This window comes from Oncorhynchus masou, chromosome 5, assembly GCF_036934945.1.
Source record: "Oncorhynchus masou masou isolate Uvic2021 chromosome 5, UVic_Omas_1.1, whole genome shotgun sequence".
Lineage (NCBI taxonomy): Eukaryota > Metazoa > Chordata > Actinopteri > Salmoniformes > Salmonidae > Oncorhynchus > Oncorhynchus masou.
In genome coordinates, this window is record NC_088216.1 from 49,182,373 (window position 1) to 49,208,722 (window position 26,350).

At 43.7% G+C, this 26,350-nt stretch overlaps 1 protein-coding gene across 1 annotated transcript; it reads left to right on the top strand.

The window, feature by feature from the left end:
- Positions 1-6,781: 6,781 nt before the first annotated feature.
- Positions 6,782-24,374, top strand: LOC135527105 (probable G-protein coupled receptor). Its single transcript, XM_064955753.1, has 3 exons — positions 6,782-7,132; positions 22,033-22,193; positions 22,483-24,374. The coding sequence occupies exons 1-3, from the start codon at positions 6,891-6,893 to the stop codon at positions 23,382-23,384; spliced, it is 1,305 nt and encodes a 434-aa protein (XP_064811825.1). The 5' UTR covers positions 6,782-6,890; the 3' UTR covers positions 23,385-24,374.
- Positions 24,375-26,350: the final 1,976 nt, after the last annotated feature.

Genomic DNA, 26,350 nt, shown 5'->3' on the forward strand with positions numbered 1-26,350 from the left:
TCAGGCTTTCACGCCTCAATCGGATCATCAGGCTCCCACGCCTCAGCCGGTTCATCAGGCTCCCACGCCTCTGCTGGTTCGTCGGGCTTCTATGCTCCAGCCGGCTTGTCCAGTGCCCCTGCCTCGGCTGGCCCGTTAGGCTCGCCCAGGTGGGCTGTCGGGTGGGGATACTGTCACGTCTGCCCTCGCTCCCCCTCTCTGGCGCTCGAGGGCGCCAGGCTGCCCTTCATTACACACATCTGCTTCTCGTCTCCAACTTCGATCCTCACAGGTTTGAGCCAGTCAGGTGTGTTTGTTTACAAAGAGGCACAAGGAGCAAAATGGTAGCTTCGTGAGGTGAGTAATTTCTGCAGCACAACTTAAATAAGGCGATCAAGTTACACTTGTATGAAATTCACTGCTAATGCTTGCCAGCTACATATCTTAGAACTATTAAGTTAACTATCTAAGATGTGCCAAATCAATTCTCTCCAGCTGGGTTTTGCTAACTTGCTAATGTTAGCTAAGTGGCTAACGTTAGCTTGCAAGATCAAGCTTCCTGGTAACAGCAGCAGAGATCATCCCCTTCTGGATTAAGATAATATTTGTTTTGTGCATGCCACAAACTGCGTTTTGAGATACTTGCATAACTTAATGAACATTTACCTAGGATTCGGTACAACAAACTATTTAGTACTTGTTAGCATTTTGTTAGCATTCTTGTAAATTATGTTTTTTGGGCTTTTTTTCAGTTTGAAAAAAAATTGGTTCCCCTTGTGTACACTATGTGTAATTCTGAATATCCCAGAATGGCACAGGCACAATATGAACGTTTCAAATCTGGATACCGCCCAACCCTAATATGTGTACACTACTGTTACCATAGCACATTGCTGTCACCTTGTTACCACTGTGTAAGATGCTCTTAATTATCTTCTTTCATATAATCCATTACCGTTAGTTCACTCCTCTGTAAATGTGTGTGGTATGTGCCTGTCTTGGGTGTGAAATTAAGTGTGGATTTGATCCCTGTCTCCTGCTGGTCGTTATCAGTCCTCTTACTGGGACTCTGGGGCAGTTGTACCTACACTAAATCGGCTCCTCTTTTGGAGACCGCATATTAAAGCCTATTTTCATTTCAAATGATAAAATATATTGATAATACATGTTAAAATTATTTTCCACAGCAAGTGAGGATAACATTTGGTGAGGATTACAGTGCGATCTGAGCTGCCGTCAGAACAAAGTTGAATAATGGAGAAAAACTGTTGAAGAACAGGCTTGGGATCCGTTAAAACATAACCATATACCAGGTTAGAATCACACAATTGTTGACATTACAAGTACTGTAAATGCAGTGTTTTGTTCCTCCAACAGATGTCAGTATGTAGCAGTTTGGTTGTGGGATGTCACTTTTGATCAGAAGGATTTTGACTATCAAATCAAATCAAACTTTATTTGTAAAATGCACCGAATATAACAGGTGTATGTCACACCCTGATCTGTTTCACCTGTCTTTGTTCTTGTCTCCACCCCGGTGTCACCCATCTTCCCAATTATCCCCTGTGGCCTCTGTTTGTCTGTTGCCAGTTCATTTTGTTTGTCAAGCCTACCAGCGTTCTTCCCCTTGCTCCTGTCTGTTTCTAGTTCCTGTTTTCTAGTCTTCCCGGTTTTGACCATTTCTGCCATTCCTGCCCTTGAAATGTCGTTTTGCCTGCCCTCTGTTCTAGTAATAAACTTTTGTTACTTCGACACTGTCTGCATCTGGGACTTCTCCTGAGCCTTGACAGTATGAACTGGCCATGACTGACCTAGCAGACATGCACCAGCTCCACAATGCCATCTCCTCCCAAGGAGCCACCATTGGAAAGCCCGAGGAGATGCTTCGTGGTCTGATGGAAGGGTTCCAGACCTTGGCAGAACGCCATGACCGAGCGTTGAACACATTGCTGGAGCAATTCCGCTGGTTGTCTGTTAGGCAGCCTACCACGATGGTAACTTCCCAGCCCTCAGTAACCTGGCTGTTAGCAGCGCCCTTTCCCCGGCCACCCCAGTTCCCCGGGAGCCCCGCTTACCTCCCCCAGAACGATTCGATGGCGAGTCGGGCACCTTTCGAGCGTTTCTCACTTAGTGTTCCCTCATCTCCACTCGCTCATCACCTTGACCATTCAGATCGATGGGCGACTACGAGAACGAAGGAAGGACAGGAGATTCGATTTCACTCGCCAGTCCAAGGTTCCACCTCATCTTCCTGTGGGCTCGGAAGTTGCCAGAACCTCCGGGAAGTGTTCAGTAAGGCCCAGGCCACTTCGCTTCCGCCGCACCGACCCTATGACTGCGGGATTGACCTTCTGCCAGGCACCACTCAGTCCTGGGGACGACTGTACTCTCTGTCGGGTCCGGAGACCAAGGCTATGGAGATCTACATTGAGGACTCCTTAGCTGCAGGGTTCATCCATCCCTCTGCCTCCCCCGCCGGTGCAGGGTTCTTCTTTGTGGAGAAGGACAATACCCTGCACCCGTGCATCGACTAAGAAAGTATTTACTAAAATAAACTGAAGTAAAAAATAAATAAATAAAAATTAAATGTAAAATAAGATTATTTTTTTTTTAAATAACAAATAATTAAGGAGCAAATTTGAATCAATCAATCAATCAAATGTATTTATAAAGCCCTTCCTACATCAGCTGATGTCACAAAGTACTGTACAGAAACCCAGCCTAAAACCACAAACGGCAAGCAATGCAGGTGTAGAAGCACAGTCGCTAGGAAAAACTCCCTAGAAAGGCCAGAATCTAGGAAGAAACCTAGAGAGGAACCAGGCTATGAGGTGTGGCCAGTCCTCTTCTGGCTGTGCCGGGTTGAGATTATAACAGAACATGGCCAAGATGTTCAAATGTTCATAGATGACCAGCAGGGTCAAATAATAATAATCACAGTGGTTGTCGAGGGTGCAACAGGTCAGCACCTCAGGAGTAAATGTTATTTGGCTTTTCATAGCCTATCATTCAGAGTATCTCTACCGCTCCTGCTGTCTCTAGAGAGTTTAAAACAGCAGGTCTGGGACAGGTAGCACATCCGGTGAACAGGTCAGGGTTACATAGCTGCAGGCAGAACAGTTGAAACTGGAGCAGCAACACGGCCAGGTGGACTGGGGACAACAAGGGGTCATCAGGCCAGGTAGTCCTGAGGCATGGTCCTAGGAATGATTTAAGAGCACTGTAGATTATATATATTATAGATTTGATTTGTGATATATTCACTCACATAGTAGCCTCAAATTCCCATCTCACAATATTCAGTTTGGTCTTCACTGATGCTATTATACTTTTTGCAACTGTTTTCCAAATAAAATAAAACATGTTGAACCCCTAAGTGTGTGTGTGTGTGTGTGTGTGTACTCTTAGGACCCAGGGGAGTCCTGGAGGGACAGGAGGAGGACAGAGAAGTGTGTGTTTAGGCTGATGCATACCATTCAATGTGTGACAGTCACAGCCATATACTGACTGAGAGATGAGAGAAATAGAGAGTGAAACAGAGAGTGTGGGCGGGACAATGAGGGTGGGCGTAGTTTCACAAAAGCATCCTCACCAATGATCCTCTGTTGATGATGTGATTCTAACGTTGACTGGTGCCTAGCCCCTCCCCCATCTAGCCAGCCTGCTGTGCTGTTTCTGAGTTCCCTAGTCTGCACATCACCTATCAGTCTATCGCTCCTCTACTCTGACACCAGTCCTACCCAGGAGTCCTTCCCACAGGACATCCGTCCATCAGGGATACTTATCAATCGTGGACCAGGAGTAGAAGGAGCAGAGTGCCAAGCTTTAGTGAGCCATCCTTGGTGTCAGATCTAGAGGTTGATAGGTACTGAAAGAGGTCTGGAGGGTCAGGGAAGGGTACACCTGTTGTCTTAGCATCTGTTGGCACCGACCCAGTCTTCAGAGCCTTATGGCAGGCCTGGATACATAAAATACATAATGGAATTCCAGTCCACCTGGGAACAGAAAACCCCCTGGACAATCCACGTAGTTCACCCTACATAACTCAAGAGGAGTGGGAGTTGGACGGGAGGATTTTATGTTTTTATGATAAACATCCATTCACAACTCACGTCAGGTGAGTTATGATTTAATGATTAAAAACATTGATTTGAATCATTTAAAACAAAAAGGTTTCTTTCCTGTGTGTGTAAGCAAGTCCAGGTTAACCAACTACATTTGGTGCCTGGAATAAATACTATAAATACTAATAAATACCACTTTATAGTGGTGCCTATGTTGATAACACTTATTGTGTCATTTGATTTTAGATATACATGTTGAAATAAGATAAGATAGCTTACATGTTGATATAAGCTTGGGTAGCCTATTATTTAGCTGGAGCTCAGTGTGTTAAGTGTGTTAGGTTCTAATTACCAGAAGAAAAAAAACTCAAAGGACATTATGAAAGCTTAAACCAAGTATCATTTTTCCCGGAGGGTCAATACAGCTGCATTAGACAAAACATGTTTCCACCACCACACGTATATATACTCCAATTTAGGCACTCCTCCTTCTCCAATCCTTACATCTATTATGGTTCGACAGGAAAACAAAGTAATAGGGTAATAAACCATTGTTTCTCCCTTAAGGGGATCTGACCTGAACTCAACCCCCTTGATGCCTAATCCAAAGATCTCCACCCGTATCCCCTACTAATCCTGTGACTTCCTCCCGCCCACCCAACATTCCAAAGCCATCTGACTCCTACAGATCTGACTCCTACAGAACCATTAACTTCTGATGTAAAAACCAGTCTCTATCACTCCTGATATACTCTACCTCTGAGTATAACAATGTTCCAAGTTTAACCCAGAATCTAACTGTTGTTAATCGATGCACAACAACCTCTTAAAGACTGTTGTATTCTGATCATCAGGAGGATGTCTCACATCCAAAGAGGTGTGATTTATTAGTGGCAGATGTTTTCATTTCAATCAAATTGTACTAGATCAGTCCATAATATCCTCTTGGTCTCCTGAAACTGACAGTCATTTTTTTCAATTGTCCTGGGCTAGACATTTAAGAAAACCATACATTTTGCCAGACAAAATACTTATAATAGACATTTATAAAAGTAATCTTCCTGAGAAAGAAGTGATATTGAACCAAATGCTATTGCATGGCTTAAAATGGCCAGTTCAGAAGCCTAACTTATGCATTTAAAGGAGATGCCAAATGCTGTATGTAGGCTTGACACTAGGACAGGATGAAAACGGGGACATCCTTACATAACGTACACAAAGACATACATGCACCGACTCGTCCTCTTTGTACTGTGGATAAATCTCATTGCTAACATGGCTTGCCAATCCGCCGGACGGCCACCAGAGCCGATTACAGAGGGAGAGAGCATCAGTAGAGCAGCACTAGTCTACCAGCAAGCACATGGAAATAGGACACAACAGAACAGCATGCATAGTCATAGGTTCTGGGAAACTGATGATGCTCCTTGCACAGCCGTGATTCAGGTGACAGTGTGTGTGTGTGTGTGTGTGTGTGTGTGTGTGTGTGTGTGTGTGTGTGTGTGTGTGTGTGTGTGTGTGTGCGTGCTTGCGTGCGTGTGTGTGTGTGCGTGGGTGGGTGTGTGAGTGAAACAAGCAGGAACAGCGATACATTGAAGGTTGGGGTTTTTGTGATTGCGTCCCTCTTATCTTCATGGCACACACATGAAGGGGAGCTGAGCATAATATGTGAGCCATGTGTGTGGGGATAAAGTTGCTTTGAAGTCACCCACACACTTGATATCACTGTCCCTCTGACATATGACAGACCTTAAAAAGGTTTAGATGCACAGCTACAGTACATAAGTAGGCACTCAATACGCACATACAGTTCTGATAAACAGGGACAAGTGAAATGTTAATGTGACGAGGCCTATGTTGTGCATTGTTGTTACCGAAAGCTGAACATAGTGTTCATTGAACTATATTGTATTTGATAGAGATGGAGATCAAGTCTGTTCTGGTGAGAGGTTGTGTGTGTCTTTGATGGCCCTATGCAGGCCCTACGTAGTCAGGGTGACACTGGGCACATACTAATCAACAGTGCCAGTCCCCCACAGCTGCATGGCTAAAACAAGCAAGCTCATTATCTTCCATTTCAAAAGGTTAGGGAATGATAGAAGGATGGAGGAGAAAAGAGAGAGGGAGAGTGTCCTTTCCTCCATGAATTATTCCTATTGATCAGGTCCCTATCCTTCTATCCTCTTACGGAGAGAGAGGGTGGGGGGGTCCCACAATCCAAAGGGAAATGTTACAGATGTCCTTTTCTATAGATTTAGGGTCGATTGTAGTAGACACCTGTGTCAATCAACTGTGTTGAAACTAATGGGCAGTATCAACACAGAGGGGTTAAATCTATGGATATTTGTGAACACAAGGGATAGGCCAACAGTGAAGTGTCTACAAAATGAAGGCAAATTATATTCCTAAACAATAGAAAAATGTCACTTCCGTTGTGGATTTAATGTTAAATAGTTGTTATTATCCCTTGAGAGTATTAAGTGGGACATTGCAATAATGAAAACGGAACAGGGCTTAGCATGCAGAGATAATCTCATCATTCTCTTGCAATGGTGAATTATGATGTCAGTGTTTGTGTTGTTTTTGCCAATGTGTATTTCAAGGTGAAATACACATTGGTCTACAGAACTTGGCTGATGATGTTTTACTGTCAATACAGAAGTATCCCCAAAAACACAACCAGTCCATTGATGATATCTTCCTTTTTCTTCCAACAGGGAAATGAGGTTTAACCGTTTGACTCTTAAGCAGAAGGAATCCTCTGACTCACCACACCAGTGAAAGATGGGGGAGTCTAGGCCCAATGGAACACTTTTTATGTATGTTCTGGAACTCTCATAGTGAACTATGGAACACTCTGGTTCACCCCTGACCCCTGACCTCAATGATACGACAGCCAATGAGAGCCTGTGGTGGGTGCTGGGGGCGCCCCTCCCTTCAGCCCCTAGCAGACAGCTGGGCACCTTGCCCAACTCCCAGACACGCTTCAAGGACCTGACAGGGATATTCTTCATGGTGACCCTGAACGTGGTGGCGCTGCTGGCGAACACAGCCGTGCTGGTGGTGGTGGTCAAAGCCCCGCACCTCAGGTACTTTGGTACTTTTTGATATGATTTATTTGACCATTTAAAAACATAATTCAACCACAATTGATAATCATCAAGGATAACACATAAGTGAATACAATGCGTAATCAACAAGAATAACACAAAACAGTTTTGCAACTTATTTCCATTGTGGCCATCTTGTTTTGGCTGGCAGGCTACACCAGATTATAAATGCATGAAAACAGATACACTGTGCATCATAAAAGGAACATGGGTCCCCTATGACTTTCTAGTGCACCAATAATGTATGCACAATCTTCTTGTTTCTATTGCGTATACTATTAAATAATTGAGTTGTATCTTCTGGGATTTATATATATATATATATATATATATATATATATATTTTGTACTTGTTTCACCAGACATCAGTGCTAAAGTTCAATTTGTTCTAATGAACACATACAGAAAAAAATACATTTCAATATATTAACATCACGTAAAATGTATTTCAAATACATGTACATACATTTGTATCTTTGCTCAAATGCATGTAATGCCTGATGATACTCCAGAAACGCATGGCGATGACATCTAGTCCATAGGGTGGCCCAAGTGGTTCCTAATTCGACTTCGTAAATGACTGTAGATCATTTTTGGGGCCACCAAGCCAAAACATCGGCAGTGATATAATTTAAATTGTGACGGTGTGTAAAAAAAACTACTTTTGATTTCCCCTCATTTTAACATTATAGTACAGTAAGTGCATCTCCCCAGGCTAATTAAATAGGCTCAGAGAGAGGTACAATTTACACAATAGTTACCCAGAGGAAAAAGGGGGAGGGTCATGCTTTTTCAATTTCATAATAGATTAAATGTCATATTGCTCAGGGTTTGAGAGTTAGTTGCTTATTATAGCATTTCATGTGTGCCCAATGATGCCCATATAGCCTAAACCAGTCTTAAACCCCAGCGCAGTTCTGTGGAGGAATGCTTGCAGGCCTGCAGCATATTTGTCTTGAATATGATGTATTTTGTATTGTTGTGGTCTGCAGCATATTTGACTCAAATAAATACTTGCCGTAGACCTACTTGCCCAATGAGCTGAACTATGCATGACACAGTAAGCGAATTGTGTCACCATGACTAAGTATAGCTACACAAAACACACACACACACACACACACACACACACACACACACACACACACACACACACACACACACACACACACACACACACACACACACACACACACACACACACACACACACACACACACACACACACACACACACACAAGCTAACCCTGCTGTGCAGCCTGCATGCTCTCTTTCTCTCTGGATTTTATTCAAATGAGACCTGCCTGCCAAAACTAGTCTGTGGGATATATCAGACTTGCCTAAGTAACAATGCTATGAAGTTATCGAAAATCTGCAGACATTTAGAAACAAAGTATCCACATCTCAAGCATGAACCTGATTTTTCTTTTTACAAAAAAAGAAAAGTCCAACCAAGCAAAATAATTTCACAGACAATGAGAGTTTACTGAAGGTGTTACGTCTCTCGTCGGAAGGCATGGACCAAAGCGCAGCGTGATAAGTGTTCCTGATATTTATTGATCAAAACACTCGAACAAAATAACAAAGTGAAAAAACGAACAGCTCTGTAAGGCAAATAAACTATACAGAAAACAACTACCCACAAAACACAGGTGGGGAAAAGGCTACCTAAGTATGATTCCCAATCAGAGTCAACGATAGACAGCTGCCTCTGATTGGGAACCACACTCGGCCAAAAACAAAGAAATAGATAACATAGAAATAAAGAAACTAGAATGCCCACCCTGGTCACACCCTGGCCTAACCAAAATAGAAAATGAAAGCCTCTCTATGGCCAGGGCGTGACAGTACCCCCCCCACACACACACACCCGACTGGGGACCGTCTCTGGAGGCTCCGGACTGCGGATCAACGCTGGAGGCTTCGTGCCATGGATCCTCACTGCAGGTTCCATGCCATGGATCATCACTTGAGGCGTCGGGCCATGGATCATCACTGGAGGCTTCGAATGTGGAGCCGGAACAGGTCTCACTGGACTGAGGAGACATACTGGCAGCCTAGTGAGTGGAGCTGCCACAACACGTCCTGGCTGGATACCCACTCTAGCTCGGTGAGTGTGGAGAGCTGGCACAGGACACACTAGGCTATGACGGCGCACTGGAGGCATAGTGCGTAGAGCCAGCGCAGGACACACTGGACCGTGGAGGCGCACCGGAGGTCTAGAGCGCAGAGCTGGCATAACTTGTCCTGGCTGGATACCCCCCTTAGCCCAGCAAGTGCGGGGAGCTGGAACAGGCCGCACTGGGCTTTGTTGGCGAAACGGGGACACTATGCGTAGAGCTGGCGCAGGATAACCTGGGCCGAAGAGACGCACCGGAGTCCAGGAACGCTGAGCCGGCACAATCCGTCCTGGCTGAATGCCCACTCTTGCACGACCACTGCGGGGAGCTTGCACAGAGCGCACCGGGCTGTGGATGCGCACTGAAGGCATGGTGCGCAGAACCGGATAGGCATGGTGTGCAGACCGGTCACTCGCTCCCCATGGTAAGCACAGGAGCTGGCTCAGGTCTGAAACCTGACTCTGTCACCCTCCCCGTGTAACCTCCCCCCCCCCCCCCCCCCCATGTCCGTGAGGTCCTCCCCTCACTCTTCTCCCGGGCCCAGGATCCTTGCTCCTCCTGGCCACGCTGCTTGGTCCTTTGGTGGTGGGTAGTTCTGTTACGTCCAACCCAAAATACAGAATAAAAGCCTCTCTATGGCCAGGGCATGTCAGAAGGCTTCATATTTCCTCTCTCATAACGTTTTCCAGGCTCCTTTCACTATAGTTGAAAATATGGTCATGCCCTCAGTTGTGGATCCTTGCCAAGAGGTTTTAGACCCAACTGCTGCTACAAAGATCAGTGTAATCCCACTTTCCAATGACACTGTCACACGTAGAATCCAGGATGTGGCAGATTATGTTGAATCACATGCAGGTTTTAGACAGAGCCCACACTTTGCAATCCAATTAGATGAGACGACTGACATTTGAAATGCACGCTTTTTGTATATATTCGCTACATGTATGAATAATTTCCTTGTTGCAAAGAGTTGCCTCAAAATACAACTGCAGATGAAATATTCAATGTTCTGAATGAGTACATAAGGGGTCATGAATTACATTGGGACCATTGTATCGGGATCTGTAGGCCTACCGTCGAGACAGCTGCTCAACCTATCCATGCAGGAACACGCAAGTGACATTTCCCAAGCAAATTTAAAAAATGCTGATTTCAAGAAAAAACTGGGCATCTGGAGAGACCAAGTGTATAGAGGCATTTTTATGTGTTCCCCCTATTCTCAACTCTGGCTGACGTGGGTGATGTGGATATGGATCACATGGGTAAATTGATGAGGACACATCTAAGCAAAACTCTGCTCAAATTCGAGGACTACTTCCACTCACAATCTGATCCACACCCGGGAAAGCAGTGTATGCATAATCTGTTCACCAGTACTGAAGAGACATGCTGACCACACCGCCCGTGTTGCATGCATGAGCGTTGCAAAACAAATGTAGACACTTGACAAGCTGGAAGTCCCACAGTTCCCATCTCATCATTGGTTTTTAGGACCATATACCCACATGGGGGATTGAAAGATGATCTGAGGTCCACACTCCAGTCTAGTTGGAGGTGGTAATGCAACTTAAAGTTGGTTGCCAACCTCCATATAAAGTCTACAGAAGAAGAAGAAGAAGAAAGAAAAAGACTGATATCTGTAGATTAATTGGCGGAGTAGAGAACACATGATTTTGGGTCTAAATTCTACAAAGATCCAGAAAAAAAGGATCTTGTGCATTTCAGGTAAAATAACAACCCAATGTTTATATGGAGCTCCCAAGTGAACAAGCGCTCTAAGGCACTGCATCTCAGTGCTAGAGGCATCACTACAGACCCTGGTTCGATTCCAGGCTGTGTCGCAACCGGATGTGATTGGGAGTTCCATAGGGCGGTATACAATTGGCCCAGCGTCATGGTTTGGACAGGGTAGGCCGTCATTGCAAATAAGAATTTGTTCTTAACTGACTTGCCTTGTTAAATCAAATTAAATACATTATATCGCAGGACAAACTCGCTAGCAATATCAAGCTATGACTCACACGCTTGCCCGGTCTAGTCAGCATGCCACAGCTTATCGCCAGTTCTTGATGATAAACTATTGGAGCTGTCCTGTGACCAAGGCCTGCACACTCATTTTAATGAGATGTGTCTGTCCACGTTCTGGCTGTTCAGCAGCAGAGAATACCCGCAACTCTACAAGATGGCAGTGAAGACATAAAACCCCCTTCATTCTACCTACTTATGTAAGACCAGTGTCTCCTCTCTTGCTGCAACAAAATCAAAATATTGCAACAGACTAGCTGTTGAAAACACCTTGACACCTCTATGGTGTCCCTGGCACAAAAGGTTAGAGAAAGGCTGGCCTATAAAATGGGCTTAGGCCAAGGCTATACGAAGAGCATGCTTGGAGAAGCACATGGCAAAGTTATATTTCATAGATTTTGCCCTGCTGGGATGGTGTATATAAAACTAGACTACAATACATCACACACTGCAATGGACAGGCGTTCCCAATCATGAGCCCCAGTCTGCCCTGCTCTTGCTGATGTAAACCCTTTGTGCCGCCTAACCAATGACTGCGCTCTGTACGGTGGCACTTTAGGAGGCAAGTCAATTTGTCCAAAAATGCTATATCTGTGCGCACAGTCTAGGCCTACTGATACCTTGTTAAGCTGTAAAAATGAGAAGGAGGACCGGAGGTAAGGTTGCTATTGCTATAATTGATTTTAATAAAAACAATGTGTCATTGCCCATAATTAAGTAATTAATCAGAGTTTTTATTGACCTCACAGTAACCCATATTCGAGTAATATACATACATTACTATGAAGTGGCAGCCGTGGCGATGGACAGCACATGGGTGCTGAAAGTAGGCTAATTTGAGAACACCTAATTAATTTGAACATTCTTCATTTTAATTTTAATGTAGGCTACTAACAACAGGAGGGCTTTGTGTTGTAGCCTATTTCTTCCTATTCAATAAATAAGAGGTAGGCCTTCCTGTTGGACAGACAAAATTATAGTCTACTATCCATAGATTTGGTCAGCCAAATTTATCCATACTATCCATAGATTTGGTCATTCCTTCAGTCATCATGCACTCCTTAAATATCTCAGTGTCAGTGAAGAGCTTGGTGTGTTAAGTTAAAACCAGGGCTTGAATTGAGGAGGTATGTGAGGGTACTGTGGCTTTTGTTCATGTAAAGGGCTAAAAGCATAGGCCTACCCTTTGTTAACTTGAGATTTTGAAAACAAGTTTAATGGACCTGATTGTATAAAGCGATCAAAAACAACACTTAAGTCTGCAATGCTTTACATTAAAAACAAGCTGTAAGATGCAGGGGAAAGTCACAACTCGGATGCATATGGGATATATATGGTTTGTCTCTACGACATTCAGAGGCTGTGCTACAACCTTCTTTAGCTGAGGACAAGGAGACAAAAAATGAACTTTGCTTGGAAGTAATGAGTCTGTCACTAATTGACGTTTGACATTTAAACAGGCTGTTAAAAACCTCTCAAGGATCGGACCATTTTTTAAATTTTTGCCTAAAATGGCATACCCAAATATAACTCCCTGTAGCTCAGGACCTGAAGCAAATATATGCATATTCTTGATACCATTTGAAAGGAAATACTTTGAAGTTTGTGGAAATGTGAAATTAATGTAGGAGAATATAAATCATTAGATCTGGTAAAAGATCTAATCTGCCCATCATCTTTAAAACGCCAGAGAAAGGTTACAATGTATTATTACAGTTTAGGCACAATTTAGATTTTGAACACCAAATTGAACCAGTGTATGTGCAAAGTTTTAGACCACGTACAGTTCAAAATGTTGTATCACGTCTGCCCAAATGTGCCTAATTGGTTTATTGATACATTTTCAAGTACATAACTGTGCAGTCTCCTTATACAATGGCATGGTATCATTTCATTGTAATAGCTACTGTAAATTGGACAGTGCAGTTAGATTAACAAGAATTTAAGATTTCTGCCCATATCAGATATGTCTATGTCCTAATCACATTAGCACAAGTTAAACCTTTCTAGGCTAGATGGGATGCTACCGTTCCACCTGGCCAACATCCAGTGAAGTGCAGGGTGCCAAATTCAAACGACAGGATTGTATATATTATACAATCTTGAAAATACACATGCAATATGTCAAAATAAAGCTTAACTTCTTGTTAAACGAGCCACAGTGTCAGATTTCAAAAAAGCTTTACGGCGAAAGCAAACCATGCAATTATCTAAGGACAGCACCCCATCAAACAAACACAGACAATCATATTTCACGACACAAAACTCAGAAATAACAACATAATTCATGCATTACCTTTGAAGAGCTTCTTCTGTTGGCACTCCAATATGTCCCATAAACATCACAAATGGTAGTTTTGTTTGATTAATTCTGTTGTTATATCTTCAAAATGTCAATTTATTTGGCGCGTTTGATCCAGAAAAACACTGGTTCCAACCCGCGCAACATGACTACAAAATACCTAATAAGTTACCTGTAATCTTTGTCCAAACATTTCAAACAACTTTCCTAATACAACTATAGGTATTGTGTAACGTGAATAATCAATAAAATTTAAGATGGGATAATCTGCGTTCAATAGCGGATAAAAACAAAGTGGAGCAAGCTTTCAGGTCGCGTGCCCCAAACACAACAGTACACTAGACTCGACCCTCGTTCTGACTAGCCCTACTTCTTCATTTGTCAAAGGAAAAACATCAACCAATTTCTAAAGACTGTTGACATCCAGTGGAAGCGATAGGAACTGCAAGCAAGTACCTTAGAAATCTAGATCCACATAGAAAACATTGAAAAGAGAGTGACCTCAAAACAGAATATTTCTGGATGGTTTGTCCTCGGGATTTCACCTGCCAAATCATTTCTGTTATACTCACAGACATCTTTCAAACAGTTATAGACACTTCAGAGTGTTTTCTATCCAAATCTACTAATATGCATATCCTAGCTTCAGGGCCTGAGTAGCAGGCAGTTTACTTTGGGAACACTTGTCATCCAGATGTGAAAATATCGCCCCCTAGCCTAGAGAGGTTAAGACTTGAAGGTCAGTAAATACGGAACATTTCAAGAACTTTGAGTGTCTTTGAGTGCAGTCGTAAAGACCATCGAGCACTATGATGAAACTGACTCTCATGAGTACTGCCACAGGAAGGAAAGACCCAGTGTTAATTCTGCTGCAGAGGAAAAATTCATTAGAGTTACCATCCTCAGAAATGGCAGCCCAAATAAATGCTTCACAGATTTCAAGTAATAGACACATCTCAGCATCAACTGTTCAGAGAAGACAACATGAATCAGGCCTTCATAGTCGAATTGCTGCAAAGAAACCACTACTAAAGGACACCAATAAGAAGAAGAGACTAACTTGGGCCAAGAAACACGATTAATGGACATTGGACCGGTGGAAATCTGTCCTTTGGTCTGATGACCGGTGGACATCTGTCCTTTGGTCCAAATTTTAGATTTTTCGTTCCAATCACTGTGTCTTTGTGAGACGCAGAGTAGGTGAACGGATGATCTCTGCATGTGTGGTTCCCCCCCGTGAAGCATGGAGGAGGAGGTGTGATGGTGTGAGGGTGATTTTCTGGTGACACTGTCAGTGATTTATTTAGAATTCAAGGAACACTTAACCAACATGGCTACCACAGCATTCTACAGGGAAACACCATCCCATCTGTTTTGCGCTTAGTGGGACTATCATTTGTTTTTCAACAGGACAATGACCCAAAACACCCTCAGGCTGTGTAAGGACTTTTTGAACAAGAAGGAGAGTGATGGAGTGCTGCATCAGATGACCTGGCCTCCACAATCCCCTGACCTCAACCAAAATGAGATGGTTTGAGATGAGTTGAACCGCAGAGTGAAGGAAAAGCAGCCAACAAATGCTCAGTATTTGTGGGAAGTCCTTAAAGATTGTTGGAACAGCATTCCAGGTGAAGCTGGTTGAGAGAATACTAAGATTGTGCAAAGCTGTCATCAAGGTAAAGTGTGGCTACTTTGAAGAATCTCAAATATTAAAAATATTTTTATTTGTTAAAACACTTTTTTAAATCAAATCAAATCAAATTTTAATTGTCACATACACATGGTTAGCAGATGTTAATACAAGTGTAGCGAAATGCTTGTGCTTCTAGTTCCGACAATGCAGTAATAAACAACAAGTAATCTAACTAACAATTCCAAAACTACTGTCTTATACACACAAGTGTAAGGGGAAATGAGTATGTACATAAAGATATATGAATGAGTGATGGTACAGAGCAGCACAGGCAAGATACAGTAGATGGTATCGAGAACAGTATATACAGTGCCTTGCGAAAGTATTCGGCCCCCTTGAACTTTGCAACCTTTTGCCACATTTCAGGCTTCAAACATAAAGATATAAAACTGTATTTTTTGTGAAGAATCAACAACAAGTGGGACACAATCATGAATTGGAACGACATTTATTGGATATTTCAAACTTTTTTAACAAATCAAAAACTGAAAATTTGGGCGTGCAAAATTATTCAGCCCCTTTACTTTCAGTGCAGCAAACTCTCTCCAGAAGTTCAGTGAGGATCTCTGAATGATCCAATGTTGACCTAAATGACTAATGATAAATACAATTCACCTGTGTGTAATCAAGTCTCCGTATAAATGCACCTGCACTGTGATAGTCTCAGAGGTCCGTTAAAAGCGCAGAGAGCATCATGAAGAACAAGGAACACACCAGGCAGGTCCGAGATACTGTTGTGAAGATGTTTAAAACCGGATCTGGATACAAAAAATTTCCCAAGCTTTAAACATCCCAAGGAGCACTGTGCAAGCGATAATATTGAAATGGAAGGAGTATCAGACCACTGCAAATCTACCAAGACCTGGCCGTCCCTCTAAACTTTCAGCTCATACAAGGAGAAGACTGATCAGAGATGCAGCCAAGAGGCCCATGATCACTCTGGATGAACTGCAGAGATCTACAGCTGAGGTGGCAGACTCTGTCCATAGGACAACAATCAGTCGTATATTGCACAAATCTGGCCTTTATGGAAGAGTGGCAAGAAGAAAGCCATTTCTTAAAGATATCCATAAAAAGTGTCGTTTAAAGTTTGCCACAAGCCACCTGGGAGACACACCAAACATGTGGGAGAAGGTGCTCTGGTCAGATGAAAGCAAAATCGAACTTTTTGGCAACAATGCAAAACGTTATGTTTGGCGTAAAAGCAACACAGCTCATCACCCTGAACACCACATCCCCACTGTCAAACATGGTGGTGGCAGCATCATGGTTTGGGCCTGCTTTTCTTCAGCATGGACAGGGAAGATTGTTAAAATTGATGGGAAGATGGATGGAGCCAAATACAGGACCATTCTGGAAGAAAACCTGATGGAGTCTGCAAAAGACCTGAGACTGGGACGGAGATTTGTCTTCCAACAAGACAATGATCCAAAACATAAAGCAAAATCTACAATGGAATGGTTCAAAAATAAACATATCCATGTGTTAGAATGGCCAAGTCAAAGTCCAGACCTGAATCCAATCGAGAATCTGTGGAAAGAACTGAAAACTGCTGTTCACAAATGCTCTCCATCCAACCTCACTGAGCTCGAGCTGTTTTGCAAGGAGGAATGGGAAAAGATTTCAGTCTCTCGATGTGCAAAACTGATAGAGACATACCCCAAGCGACTTACAGCTGTAATTGCAGCAAAAGGTCGAGCTATAAAGTATTAACTTAAGGGGGCTGAATAATTTTGCACGCCCAAATTTTCAGTTTTTGATTTGTTAAAAAAGTTTGAAATATCCAATAAATGTCGTTCCACTTCATGATTGTGTCCCACTTGTTGTTGATTCTTCACAAAAAAATATAGTTTTATATCTTTATGTTTGAAGCCTGAAATGTGGCAAAAGGTTGCAAAGTTCAAGGGGGCCGAATACATTCGCAAGGCACTGTACATATGAAATATGAAATGAGTATGTAAACAAAGTGGCATAGTTAAAGTGGCTAGTGATACATGTATTACATAACGATGCAGTAGATGATATATACAGTATATACGTATACATATGAGATGAATAATGTAGGGTATGTAAACATTATATTAGGTAGCATTGTTTAAAGTGGCTAGTGATATATTTTACATAATTTCCCATCAATTCCCATTATTAAAGTGGCAGGAGTTGAGTCAGTGTGTTGGCAGCAGCCACTCAATGTTAGTGGTGGCTGTTTAACAGTCTGATGGCCTTGAGATAGAAGCTGTTTTTCAGTCTCTCGGCCCCAGCTTTGATGCACCTGTACTGACCTCACCTTCTGGATGATAGCGGGGTGAACAGGCAGTAGCTCGGGTGGTTGTTGTCCTTGATGATCTTTATGGCCTTCCTATAACATCGGGTGGTGTAGGTGTCCTGGAGGGCAGGTAGTTTGCCCCCGGTGATGCGTTGTGCAGACCTCACTACCCTCTGGAGAGCCTTACGGGTTGTGGGCGGAGCAGTTGCCGTACCAGGCGGTGATACAGCCCGCCAGGATGCTCTCGATTGTGCATCTGTAGAAGTTTGTGAGTGCTTTTGGTGACAAGCCAAATTTCTTCAGCTTCCTGAGGTTGAAGAGGCGCTGCTGCGCCTTCTTCACGATGCTGTCTGTGTGGGTGGACCAATTCAGTTTGTCTGTGATGTGTATGCCGAGGAACTTAAAACTTACTACCCTCTCCACTACTGTTCCATCGTTGTGGATAGGGGGGTGTTCCCTCTGCTGTTTCCTGATGTCCACAATCATCTCCTTAGTTTTGTTTACGTTGAGTGTGAGGTTATTTTCCTGACACCACACTCCGAGGGCCCTCACCTCCTCCCTGTAGGCCGTCTCGTCGTTGTTGGTAATCAAGCCTACCACTGTTGTGTCGTCCGCAAACTTGATGATTGAATTGGAGGCGTGTGTGGCCACGCAGTCGTCGGTGAACAGGGAGTACAGGAGAGGGCTCAGAACGCACCCTTGTGGGGCCCCAGTGTTGAGGATCAGCGGGGTGGAGATGTTGTTGCCTACCCTCACCACCTGTGGACCTATTTGGGCGGTAAGCAAATTGGAGTGGGTCTAGGGTGTCAGGTAGGGTGGAGGTGATATGGTCCTTGACTAGTCTCTCAAAGCACTTCATGATGACGGAAGTGAGTGCTACGGGGCGGTAGTCGTTTTGCTCAGTTACCTTAGCTTTCTTGGGAACAGGAACAATGGTGGCCCTCTTGAAGCATGTGGAAACAGCAGACTGGGATAGGGATTGATTGAATATGTCCGTAAACACACCAGCCAGCTGGTCTGTGCATGCTCTGGTGGCGCGGCTGGGGATGCCGTCTGGGCCTGCAGCCTTGCGAGGGTTAACACGTTTAAATGTTTTACTCACCTCGGCTGCAGTGAAGGAGAGAAAAAGTATGTGAACCCTTGGATTTAATAACAGGTTGACCCTCCTTTGGCAGCAATAACTTCAACCAAACATTTTCTATAGTTGCTGAACAGACCTGCACAACCGGTTAGGAGGAATTTTGGACCATCCTTTTTTCAAAACTGTTTTGTTCCACAATATTCTTGGGATGTCTGGTGTGAACCGTTCTCTTGAGGTCAGGCCACAGCATCTCAATCGGGTTGAGGTCAGGACTGACTGGGCCAATCCAGAATGCATATTTTCGAATGTTGAAGTCATTCTGTTGATTTACTTCTGTTTTTTGTCCTGTTGCATCGCCTAACTTATGTTGAGCTTCAGTTGGCGGACAGATAGCCTTACATTCTTCTGCAATATGTCTTGATAAACCTGGGAATTAATTTTTCCGTCGATGATTGCAAGCTGTCCAGGCCCTGAGGCAGCAAAGCAGCCCCAAACAATGATGCTCCCTCCACCATACTTTACAGTTTGGATGAGGTTTTGATGATGTGCCTTTTTTTATCCACACATAGTGTTGAAACTTCCCTGTCTCAGGTTAGTTAGGATCACCAATTTATTTTAACAATGTGAAATGTCAGAATAGATATCGAAGGCCTGGGAAAGGGTATCAAAGACCTGGGAAAGGGTATCGAAGGCCTGGGAAAGGGTATCGAAGGCCTGGGAAAGGTTATCGAAGGCCTGGGAAAGGGTATCGGAGGCCTGGGAAAGGTTATCGAAGGCCTGGGAAAGGTTATCGAAGGCCTGGGAAAGGGTATCGGAGGCCTGGGAAAGGTTATCGAAGGCCTGGGAAAGGGTATTGAAGGCCTGGGAAAGGGTATCGAAGGCCTGGGAAAGGGTATCGGAGGCCTGGGAAAGGTTATCGAAGGCCTGGGAAAGGTTATCGAAGGTCTGGGAAAGGGTATCGGAGGCCTGGGAAAGGTTATCGAAGGCCTGGGAAAGGGTATTGAAGGCCTGGGAAAGGGTATCGAAGGCCTGGGAAAGGGTATCGAAGGCCTGGGAAAGGGTATCGAAGACCTGGGAAAGGGTATTGAAGGCCTGGGAAAGGGTATCGAAGGCCTGGGAAAGGGTATCGAAGGCCTGGGAAAGGGTATCGAAGACCTGGGAAAGGGTATCGGAGGCCTGGGAAAGGTTATCGAAGGCCTGGGAAAGGGTATCGAAGGCCTGGGAAAGGGTATCGAAGGCCTGGGAAAGGGTATTGAAAGACTGGGAAAGGGTATCGAAGGCCTGGGAAAGGGTATCGAAGGCCTGGGAAAGGGTATCGAAGGCCTGGGAAAGGGTATCGAAGGCCTGGGAAAGGGTATCGAAGGCCTGGGAAAGGGTATCGAAGGCAAGGGAAAGGTCGATAAATAAGACTGCACAATAAATGTTTTGATCCAATGCAATTTACCACATCATCTAAAACAAGTGTAGCAGCTGTAACTGTGCCTTGTCCAGGTCTAAAACCGTATTGGTGCACGTTAAGAATAGAGTGAGAATTTAAAAGAGTTATGAGCTAAAAATTATTCAGGGATTCTAAAACTTTGGAAAGGCAATATATTTTGGAAATTGGACAGTAGTTAGAAGGATCTCCTCCTTTATGTCAGTGGTTTTGCAATATGTGGGGCAGCAAGAAGAGATTAAGTGAATCAGACCCAATGTTTTTTTTTAACATCCATCATTAGCAAAGCACTTAGTACATCATAGACATCAAAGGGTTGAAATGAAAATAAAGTATGTGAGTCTGAGGTGACTAAATGACTCCCTCTATGGGATTAGATTATCATTTTAAACGCGTGGCCAGTTGAAGCAGAATGGTTATTATGAAAATCATCACAAATTGTAATTTTGTTTAGAATGGGACCAGAGGCTGTCAAAACCTGCTGGGGCAACGAGGAGGTGGTGTTTTTTTTTCAAAGATTTGACCACTTTTCTGAAATTGCCTGGATTACCACCACTCTCTGATACACAATTCAAGAAATTTGTTGATTGAGCTTTCTTTTTTTTCTTTTTTTTACCAGGGATAGACACGTATTTCTGACATGTCTGAAGGACTGCCAATCAGACAGAATCAGTCTGTCTAGTCTTAGCCCAAGCTACATTTCCTTCCTGTTATTCCTCAGACAATTCATGAGTAAACCAAAGATTACATCGTTTTTTACCCTTAGTTTTCTGGACGGCACACATTCATCTGCAACATTGTTAAACAGAGTAATACAAAAATGAAGGGCCTGATCCAAGTCATTGATAGTTGACACTACCCCTCTGTCACTCAACCCCATCTCAAACAAAACAAATGTAGCTCATTGAAATTACTAAAATGTATCTTTGTAGTAATGCGTGAGCGAGATTTAAATTGTATACTCATTGGCAAATATCCCATTTGCTGTCAATTAATGAGGGGCATTTGTTAGAATAATATCGAATTGAGTCAATTTTTCTAGGTATTTAAAGACGTTGTGAGTTGTTTTAGCTCAGTTAGATTTAGCACAATACAAATATATTTCAGCCCATCACATACTGGCATCAACCAATCTAGATTAAGGTCAATCACTATGTGTAATTCAGATTAAACAGTTGGACAGTTAGACAGCAGGTCAGACAATTTGTTAAGGGCACATATGGAGGCAGAGGAAGAGCAATACATTTCCAAGAATGTCAGAGTTCCACATTTAGGACTAGACATTCAAAATGCTTAGGAACAGAGGTGGTGATGGATACAGACACATTTGAATTGCTCTGTATGTATACGGCGACACCCCTTCTCTGCCAACTCTATCAGATCTAAAAATGTTATAACCTGTCCAATACACTGTCAGATACACATCAGAGCCAAGATTCAGTTATAACCAGAATGTTTGAGAAGCAAAGATTCAGTTATAACCAGAATGTTTGAGAAGCCAGAGTTACAATCAAATACATTTTATAAATCAAACTTCTGGCATTGACATGAATCAGTCCAGTGGATAGGGTGCTGCGGGATTTCTATTACAAACATGCCATGTTCAACAGGTAACCCCTTACTAGAAAATACCAATGGGGTTGGCTTGAATTGTAATAGATACCAGATTGCCTGGAACAGAACCATTAGGCCTATGCCTCGGACTATGCTTAGTTGGTGACCCCTTATTTGAAAATACCATAGGGCTAACTTGAATTGGCATAGATACAAGATTGTCTAGAACTGTACCATGGGGCCGATGCTTTGATTGAGGGCATGGATTAAAACAAGAATCAATGATGTTTACTTGTTACGGGCCCGCAGTATGATGATAATGCTGATAATTTACCTGAGCGGGACTTAGGGTGTATATTGCTTCTTCTCTGGGGATTAATAAAGTTAAAATCATTCAATTCAGGAAGTTTGCCTTTGTGTGCCACCTGTGTGCGGTGGACCTGCTGTGTGCCGTGCTGCTCATGCCCCTGGGAATTGTGTCCAGCTCGCCGTACTTCGCCAGCGTGGTGTTCACAGTGCTGGAGTGCCAGATGTACGTCTTCCTCAACGTGTTCCTCATCGCAGGTAAAGTACAAGGGACAGACACAATTTAGGGCTGCATCCTAAATGGCACACTATTCTGTATATAGTGCACTACGACTCACCAGGACTTTGGTCAAAAGTAGTGCACTATACAGTGGATGGGGTACCATTTCTGATGACTTTAAGCAATCAATTGTTTGATTTAGATTTGTGTTTTTTACGTTCAAATAATAATCTCTCATTTTTTGTCTTCTGTTTCTTTTTATCACTTTCATTTGATTGTTGTACTGTGTGTAGCGAATTATAACGTTTGATTTGATATAAATTACAGCCTCCATCTTCACCATCACGGCCATCAGCGTGGAGCGTTACTACTACATTGTCCACCCCATGCGCTACGAGGTAAAGATGACCCTGAAGCTGGCCACAGCCGTCATGGTCCTGGTCTGGGTAGCCTCAGCCCTCCTGGGGCTGGCCACTGTGTTCGGCTGGCCCAGCTACGGCAGCCTGAGCTCCATCAGCGCCGCCCACTGCTCTCTCCACTGGAGCCACAGCGGCCACCGCCGGGCCTTCTCTGTCCTCTTCACATTGGCCTGTTTCTGCCTGCCTGCTGCAGTCATCTTTGCTGTGTACTGTAACGTCTATAAAGTGGCCCGCATGGCGGCTAGACAGCATGGACCGTTACCGTCCTGGACGGCCAGTCATCTTAAACACCGCTCAGGTTCCATCAGCAGCCAGACCACTATCATCACCACCCGCAACGCCCCCAGGAGGCTCCACCAAAAAAGGCCCTTTGGTGGGGGCAAGGCCGCCTTCACCCTGGTGGTCATTGTGGGCCAGTTCCTGCTCTGCTGGTTGCCTTACTTCGCCTTCCACCTGCACCTGACTATCAACAACCCGCCCAAGGTCCCACCTGACCTAGAGGAGGCCGTCACCTGGCTAGCGTACTCCTCCTTTACCGCCAACCCATTCTTTTATGGGCTGCTGAACCGCCAGATCAGGGAGGAGCTGTCTAAGCTGTGGCGCTGCTACTCCACCCAGCTGGCCCTGTCCAGCGGCCACGAGGGCTCGGCCCATGAGAACTTCCTGCAGTTCCTCCAGAGAACCAGCTGTACGGTGGAGACCAGAGCCAGCTTCACCTGCACATCCAGCCCCAGGAACACCCTGGACCAGACAGCGCAGCAGACAGCTGACTTCAGGATACCTGGACAGATACCGGAGGAGTTCAATTAAAACGCCCCTGATATACTAACCTGGACCCCAGTGATATACTGTTACTGTATGGACACAAGCACCTGACTGCCGAGTTAAAACTGTTAAAACACCTTTATATCGGGCCACTGGAAACTTATTGACTTCGGTAATGGCTGCACCACAGGAATACTAGAAGCAGAAACAGCCTGGACAAGACTGGGCCGACTGCTGGGTTCAGGATACCAGGGCAGATACCTGAGGATTTCAGTTAATCAACAATAATCTTAGATACGTATGCCACTGGCACCTACTGTAGTTGACTACTGCAATGGCAGTGCAAACTTCCCCAGGATCGCTGACCTAGAGCAGCAAAATTAGCCTGGGCGTACTTTCCCAGAGCCGTCATCGCTAAGAACCTTCTTGCGATGTATCATTAGCAGCGAAGGTTTTCCCAGAGCCTTCATCAGTAAAAACTTGCACATCTACGAGGGATCCAGACCACTTGTAGAGGAGCCAAAGTGCATCGTTGGATGCTTTTTGCCCTTCCACGTCACTTTATTCATAGAAGATCAAGATGTTTAGGCTGTCTGTCTGTCTGTCTGATTGTGACGGACAATAACTTCAGAACGAAGTTGACTACAGATACAAAGTTACCAAAGTATTAACACATTTCACAAACAAGCGAAGGATAAAATGGTGCTTCAAATGAAAACCGAGATGACTGTATTAAAAGATCCATAGCCTATAACGGCCCATATAGCCTATTTCAATCATATTGAAATAATTTCATGTTCAATCCCACTGGGCACAGATGGTTCAACATAATTTATTTTAAATTACGTGGAAACAACATTGATTCAATCAGTGTGTGCCCAGTGGGATCAATTTAGTTATATTTTGCCTCAATGTGTTTCATGATGTGTGACAACATTTGTACAATGATGTGCCCAATCTGTGATTCAGTGCATTATTATTGGGTAAGCATAATAAGCTGCCTCAATAGCTTATTTACAGCCATGGGTGGTAATATCTCTCTAGTAGCTGATCTGTTTTCAGTATTGTGGAATAGTTCTCATGTTAAGATATGATTTAAATGGAGAAAGCTGATTCCGAGAGCAGCGCTGCTTTTCTTTGGATCCCATCACTATCGGCACGTGGTCTAACAACGCCCTTAGCGAACATTATCTTAACGTGATTGTTTAGGACACGCAATTAAAAAGTTGGTTCGTAAATAACGATACATCTGATATGATCGTCCTAATGCTTAAGTTACAGTGGGAAATGAGGCCTCAGTCCCAGATCTGTTTGTGCTGTCTTGACACTCCTATTGTTATGCCTGACAATGACCGTTCTTTCCACGTCATTTCAACCAAAATATTAAATGTGATGACGTTGAATCAACATGGAAAACTGATTGGTCCAATGAATGACAGGGTGGCATTTTTGGTTAATTTCACATTGAATTCACATTAGTTGACAACTTAACTCAAATGTAAGTCAAAACTAGATGTTGTACTGACATCTGTGCCCTGTGGGAGACCACATCAATGTCAGTCCAGTGGAGCAACCGTACGGCCCCCTACACACTGCCCTTATAACACACAGAGACAGGCCTCCTGAGTGGTGCAGAGGTCGAAGGCACTGCATCACAGTGCTGGCTGTGCAACTAGAGAACCTGGTTCGAGTCTAGGCTCTGTCGCAGCTGGCCGTGACCAGGCGATGCAATGCATGCTGACATGGGTGCCAGGTGTACGGTGTTTCTTCAGACACATTGGTGTGGCTGGCTTCTGCGTTAAGCAGGCGTTCTGTCATGAAGCAGTGTGGCTTGGCTGGGTTGTGTTTCGGAGGACGCACGGCTCTTGACCCTCCGTACGGGAGTTGCAGCGACTGGACTGTAACTACCGATTGGATAACAGAAACACACAGAGACAGCACTTGAAGGGATTACAAGTAGTGTGTTTCTTTTGATGTTTCCATTTGATTCATTTGATTGAGTTTATTGTGTTGTTGCATTCCGAGATGAGTCCAGCATATACCTCAAGTGCATTAAGTCCTGAAAGATACAGTTGTCTCAATTATTATTTGTTCTTTCTTGCTACAACTACCACAAATTGTGGGACTAATTCTACTACCAACCATTCCAATCACCTGTATTACTACTAGTATATTCTACTACCACAAGTACAATGTTTGAGTTGAGAGACAATACAAATGAATACTTGAATAATGTTATCTACACTGTACTATACATCCACTGTCTGAACAACTTTGATTATTTATTATTTATTCCATGTTCAATATGGTGAACATTCAACACTCTCTAAGTGTAACAGGTGAGTTATTTCTATTACACAATATCAAATGTGATAATTTAACTATTTGGTTCTCAGTTGAAGATAAATTGCAATATTCTTAACTATGTACAGTTTGTTCCTTACAAAACATTAGAAACACCCTCCAAATATTGAGTTGCGCCCATTTTTGCTCTCTGAACAGCCTCAATTCTTCGGGGCATGGACTCAACAAGGTGACAAAGACGCCAATGCATCCCACAGTTGGGTCAAGTTGGCTGGATGTCCTTTGGGTGGTGGACCATAGTTGATACACACAGGAAACTGTTGAGTATGAAAAACCCAACAGCGTTGCAGTTCTTGACACACTCAAGCCGGTGCGCCTGGCACCTACTACAATACCCCGTTCAAAGGCACTCCAGTCTTTTGTCCTATCCATTCACCCTCTGAGTGGCACACATACACACTCCATGCCCCAATTGTCTCAAGGCTTAAAAATACTTATTTAACCTGTCTCATCCCATTTATCTATACTGACTGAAGTGGATTGAATAAGTGACATCAACACGGGATCTTAGCTTTCACCCGGATTCACCTGGTCAGTCTATGTCATGGAAGGTGTTCCTAATAGTTGCATACTCAGTGTATGTTATCATAAGTTGCTTGCATTCAAAAGGCTACCTTTTACATGTGATGGTAGAGACTGCCCTATCA